General features: G+C 39.7%; 1 protein-coding gene across 3 annotated transcripts in view; it reads right to left on the reverse strand.

Annotated features, from left to right (window-relative positions):
• LOC134189016 (phosphatidylinositol 4-phosphate 3-kinase C2 domain-containing subunit alpha-like) overlaps positions 1-5312 on the reverse strand; it is an 11160-nt gene extending 5848 nt beyond the window's left edge. For all 3 annotated transcript variants that reach the window (XM_062657247.1, XM_062657248.1, XM_062657249.1), the window contains exons 1-3: positions 4598-5312; positions 3533-3702; positions 3309-3465 (exon numbers count right to left, since the gene is read on the reverse strand). In XM_062657247.1, the coding sequence (XP_062513231.1) occupies positions 3309-3465; positions 3533-3702; positions 4598-5188 (918 nt within the window). In that variant the 5' untranslated portion in view covers positions 5189-5312. The remainder of the gene's footprint in view (positions 1-3308; positions 3466-3532; positions 3703-4597) is intronic.
• Between the last annotated feature and the right edge of the window lie 913 nt (positions 5313-6225).

The following is a 6225-nucleotide window of genomic DNA, read 5'->3' on the forward strand; positions in this document are numbered from 1 at the left end:
AGTTAATTGGCTGTCAAGCAGATCACAGTCAACTTACAGTTGCTGAGAAAATTAATACTAGGACAATCACAAAGTAATTAAACAAAGTCTGTTTGCATGAACAAAGTGGGCAACTGTCATCTGTGAATTGGATCCAATGCATTAGATTTTCACTTAAGTGGAAGTATATCCACGACAGCGTTCAATAACTATTTGAAGATGCTTTCCAGAAAGCAGATTAGAGTGTATGAAAGAACATGATCGTGATCCTCTGCACCAGATTTCAACACTGTTCTATGGATAACTTGATTTGTAATAACATAACTGAACTCTGCTTGTTACTTTTTTAGCCATTATGGTTTTCTTGCATGAAAGGTCTGTTGCAAGAACTGCAGGTGCAAATTTCTGATAGCAAAGCTGTTGCCGGTGGCAAATCTCAGCTTCTGCTAGCACCACTAAATTGTTTGACTAAAGCAGACAACGCAGTTTGCAGCTGTGAGTGACTGAAATGTTGTTGACAGTTTAGGAAGTGCTAGTCCAAATGACTCTTCAACCAGACATAGTTCATACATACATAGATATTAGTATATACATAAATGCATATACACATTATTTTCTTATATAATTATTTATTCATCAGTGGGCAATCCCACAACTCTACAGACAAACTCTCTACTTCCCAATACAATTAACCTATGTATAGCATTCAACACTTTGGCATTGAATTGCCAAAGAGAGACAGCCATCTGTTTGAGCAATTGCACATTACTGAAGGCATGTGTTAGGATGGTCGGTATCCGGGACACGTTAGTTATCTGACTGAACGCCGGTAGCCATAGAATACGTACTACTAGCAGTTGTGTTGAGTTTTGTAATAGACTGCATTGTCAAATATAGTATCTAAACAAGACATGGTGTCAGGAAGTGAACCTTGAGCTCTACAAATGACGATGAAAATGAAGGAAACGGAGTTGGACACTCTAGGATCCAGTGATGCAGTTGCAAGTCCAACGTTCATCCTGCAGGGCATTGTTCCACTACCGACTCGACTCCTCTCAGATTGAAGGATGAAAACACAAAGGACAATTGGCGGAGATGGAAGCAGCTATATAGGGGAATCTTACAAAGTGCTATCTGGATTAGACACAGCATGGAGATTACCGATTTGCAACCTTTGTCACGTGCATTGGTCACGAAGCACTAGATTTGTATGATGCAATCCAGTTTGACCCAAAGCAAGATAGGAAAGACAGACACAATTCTGAAAGTATTGGAAGCCCACGTCATGGGATTGGTAAATACTACATATGAACGGTTTCTGTGTAACAAATGTAACCAACAGCCAGGAGAGTCGTTCAACGACTATCTAACGACCCTGAAAGAAATGATTAGAATATGTGAGTATGGTGCGATGGCTGATGAGCTATTGAAAGATAGACTTATCTGTGGAATCAAGGAAGATATGGTTCAAAAAATGTTGTTACAGAAGCAGAATCTTACCCTAGCCATGCGCATTGATATGTGTCAAATGGCTGAAGTAGCAACAAAGCAGGTCAAATCAATAGCAGAGACTGATACAGCTATGGTACAAGTAGTGAGAAAGCACAAAGACACCCACTCCAAAGGCTATGTCAAGAAGCAAGAATATAGGCAAGTCAATTGTAACTATAGTGGCAAGAGACATGTGCGAGAAAGAGATAAGTGTACGGCCTTTGGTCAAAAATGCCAGTTGTGCGGTACGATGAATCGTGTGGCTAGTGTGTGTAGAAGTCAAAAGGGAGGTAAAGTTCATGCAGTATCGACAAACGTGGAAGAAGAAGTGTTAATGGCTGTTGATGTTAGACCTGAAAGTGTAGCCATGATATCAGGAGAGTGGTCGACAAAAATCTATGCAAAACTGATTGTTTAAGGAAAACAAGTGACATTTCAATTGAATACGGGTGCGACTTGTAATGTGCTTAGCTGCTCAGATCTTCCGCCAGGACTTGAGATAGTGCATACAACTCAAAGTTGATACTCTTCAACGCTTCAGTAATACAACCTGTAGGTAAATGTCATGTCAAAGTGACAAATCCAAAGAATGAAAAAAATATTTTGAGGTGGTGAATAAAACTATGACCTCCCTACTTGGAGCGAGGAGTATACAACAAATGTCACTAATGACAGTGAGATATGACAACATACTTAACTAATGCAAACGGAGAGTCACAAACCAAGGTGGTTTTGGTGAGGCTGGTAAAGTTTTGGGTAGTAGATCTCCATTTGAAGTGGAAAATGTCAATGCAGTCAATTGCCCTTCATTTCAAACTCCAAGATTCAAGACATTCAGAAGGCGACAGTGGAAGATCACGTATTGCAAGAGCTGATGACCACCATTCGTAGAGGTTGGCCAAAAGGAAAAGATCTGCTGGCACCAGAGCTGGCACCATATCACCTATTTCGAGATGAGTTAGTGGTAGAGAGTGGAGTTATCATGGAAATAGATGTGTAATTCCTCCTTCTATGCAAGCTTTCACACTAGCACATATACGCATGTCACACATGGGAATTGGAGGGTGTGTCCGGAGAGCCAAAGATTGTGTATTCTGGCCAGGCATGAACACTGCTATCAAGGATTTACGTCAGCAAATGTGACATCTGTAGACAGTATGACCAGGCATAACCAAAGGAAACTCTGAAGTCACATGACCAGACGGACCATGGAAAACAGTTGGTGCTGATCTGTTTGCTTTTTTCAGGCAGATACTACCTAATATTGGTCAACTATTATAGTGGATTCATTGAGGTAGAACCAATGGTCGATACAATATCAAAGGCAATCATTGCCAAGCTGAGACAGCAATTTACAAGACAAGGAATACCCCTTACGTTGCTAACAGACAATGGTCCTCAGTTTGTGAGCAAGAAGGCGTGTCAATTCAGTAATGAATGGGAACTTGAACATAGGACCTCAAGACCCTATTACCCACAAAGCAATGTTAAGGTGGAAAGAGTTGTGAAAGTGGTAAAGTAGTTAACTAATGACTAAAGCTTTGGCAGACGGTTGAAATCCTTGGCTCTCTGTTGGAATTGTGGAATATGCCCACAGTAGGAATGAGCTCTATCTCTGCTCAGAGATTGCTCAGCAGAAAAACAAGAGCCTTGTTACCTATAAAGGATGACATGCCAAGACCTGAACTTGCGACAGCAACTGGCTTTCAATTTCACTGACTCTCAAACACTATACCAGATAGTTATCTTATATATCAGAAAGCAGATGAGTACAAAAAGAAAACAAAGCATAGATAATATTGATCACAAAAGACAACGGCTCTAACGCTGTACCTTACCAGTGCAAACAAGTTCACAAAAAGACTCCTGTGCTTGCGAAGCAGATTGAAAGCATGACAGCAGACATCAACAAATTGGTGGAATTTACGACTTTGTCTGTCACCTCCATTTATGACATAAGCCATATCAGGTGTCAGTACAAACGGCACACGATCTCTGTATATGCAAAAACAACCCTGTTGTTTCTAAACATCATATTTATAAACTTCATCAAAGACTGTACCGTCTAATTGCACCAAACATCTGAGAGTTTCCCAAAATTTTGGCAAAATCAATATGAAATAGATGCCCAGTCTTGCAAATCATAATGTTGTCATTGTGGCGGTCGCAAATGCCCAACACATATGTAGCCACACAGTATCCAGCACATGATAGAGTAAAGTTGTCAACTGCCTGAAATGCAAAAAATAGTAATTAATTAATTAAGTTTCCCACTCCAACATAACACATAAGCATGCACTCTATATATACATTACCCACTATAATCTCTCTGCATGCATGCAGCATCCTGCCAACATCATTTCTCTATTGCATAGAAACAATTAATGTGAGCAGCAGAAGGTAACTGACACCACAAAGAAGCCCCTTTATCCACTAAACTCAATAAATTCAATGGGCACTTAGCCCAAGGTTGACACCAATTCTAAAATCCAGCAAAAGAGATATGAATTTCCTTGACATGAGCAGAAACAATGCGAGGAGCATTGTCATATAAATGATATAAAAGAAAATTTGTTGCAAACACGTAGCTCTTGAGTCAGTACATGTACACTACACCTGATTAAATACATAACAATTATATTACCTGCAATTCTCAACGAAATGTTAAATTAAAAAGCAATGTTGTACATGGCCGTAGTTCATTAAACCACAAAATGCCACTATGCCAAGACAGGCAGTGTAACTTTTTTGGTATACATGCCAATTGGAAGGTGTCGTTCTTGTCACATCAACTGTATCTTTCCTTAAAGCCCGGTCTTGGTTCTGATCTATTTTAATAAGTGCATCACCATTTGTCTCCACCAATAATTAATCACAAAACCTAGGCCTGTCAAATGTTGCTTTCTGTACACAATGCATGCCACTACTGCTTTGAACACTACACAGCATATAGCTCTTCACAGATCATTGCAATGAATTTAAAATACATCACAACACACGGTATTAATAATAAAAGGTACAAACTACCCAATAGCAAAACAACAACGTCGACTATCTGTTACCAGTATACTTGTGTACTAGTGTCAAATTAATTAGACATATTAATACTAAGCAGCATGCAACTTACCCGCCTATAATCTAAGTCAGTCGTATTGTAACGCATCAACCAGTCTGCAAGAGGTCGATCTTTAAAGGAGCCTGTCAGCCCATGCAATGTCTGGATCTTTCTCAAAGTTTCTGACTCACTGACCATTTCCAGCATGCCTGCATCTTTCCCAGTAGGCATACAATCATATGTAACAATACGTAAGTCTAATCCATCTCTTATCCAAAGCTTGTCCATTATTCTGATCATTTGGATGACAAGAGCATCTTGACGCAGATCATCTCCTATCTTGAATATTCCCCTGATATCATCACCAAACATATCAGAGTTGAAAAATACAAGGGACAATGGCACTGTATTTGATGAAAAGTAAGAACAAGATGAAACATTAAGGCCTGCCACTTCCATGCCTGCATTTAATGGCAAACTAAATGCATCTTCCAGTTCAGTAGACACACACTGTAATTCACGCATTAGTACTGTCTGTCGGTTTGACATCATTTCTCCCTTTACTTTTTCTGCAACGTTTTCTAAAAGTCTGACAACATGCTCTTGGTACAAAAAATGCTGTCGTTTGGTTGATCCACAAGTACTTAGCAATGACGCTAACATCAAGTGGTAACGCTGGCTAAACTGGTGATTGCCACTATTTTGGGAAAGTAACCAAAACAGAGCATGTGCTATATGACCACTTGTGAGAGAACGACGAACAAGTAGTTGAGCAAGGGGAGAGATGTGGTAACTTTCAAACTTGAGAGCTTGGACCAATTGAGGAAGAAAATCAAGTAGCTCTTCATCACTAAGTTGGTCCAGCCAATGAACCGCAGTTTCTCGTACAACTGCATCTGGATAACTACAAAACAAGCACAACACATAAATTCTATTTTATTATCAAACTTTCTTGAAGGCTCTATTTTCTGTATTTTTTTTAATAAATGTTGTGTATCTACACTACCATTAATTACTTGTCAGTGTAAGCTGGCAGTAAACTGGCAAACCATTAACCCATTCAAAGTAAGGCCAACTGATTGCTAGATCAGTTGTGTAGATAATGTTATGATGTGACAATGACAATACCATTGAAATCCATGTTAAGCAGTCTTTGTTATGAAACCTGAGCTCCGAGTGATAGTGATACATAATATTATTCTTCTTTTAAATTGGTTTACATAGATGGTGGGCTTATGCATAGTATGATATATCAGTAAAGTTTTTGCATTCAATAATAATAATAATAATAATAATAATAGTCACCACCGTGGCTTAGTGGTTAGCGACAATGGCTACCACTCCATGGTTTGAGGGTTCAAACCCCAGTAACAATAGTAAATTATGAAACTTGTCTGTCTTTCTCTCTCATGTTTCTTTAGCTTTATCCATGAGACTATGACTCGTTTCAGTCGTTAGGGAGTTTCTGTGGTCTGGCGAATGGTCCATTGATGATGGCGTTCAGTGCTTCCTTGGTGGTCATTGATATCCACTAGGCGTGCTGTCCACGAGTTCGCGGTCACCGTAATGCCTGCAATCTATATCGAATTGGCTAGTCATTGATCGCCATATGTACTACACGGAAACATGTACCCTGCTGGGCTCACCTGCCAGGTTAGTGGGCGCCCAGATGGGGGTAAAGACCCCACTTGCCCATTATG

The sequence above is a fragment of the Corticium candelabrum genome, chromosome 13 (assembly GCF_963422355.1).
Source record: "Corticium candelabrum chromosome 13, ooCorCand1.1, whole genome shotgun sequence".
In the NCBI taxonomy this organism is placed as follows: domain Eukaryota; kingdom Metazoa; phylum Porifera; class Homoscleromorpha; order Homosclerophorida; family Plakinidae; genus Corticium; species Corticium candelabrum.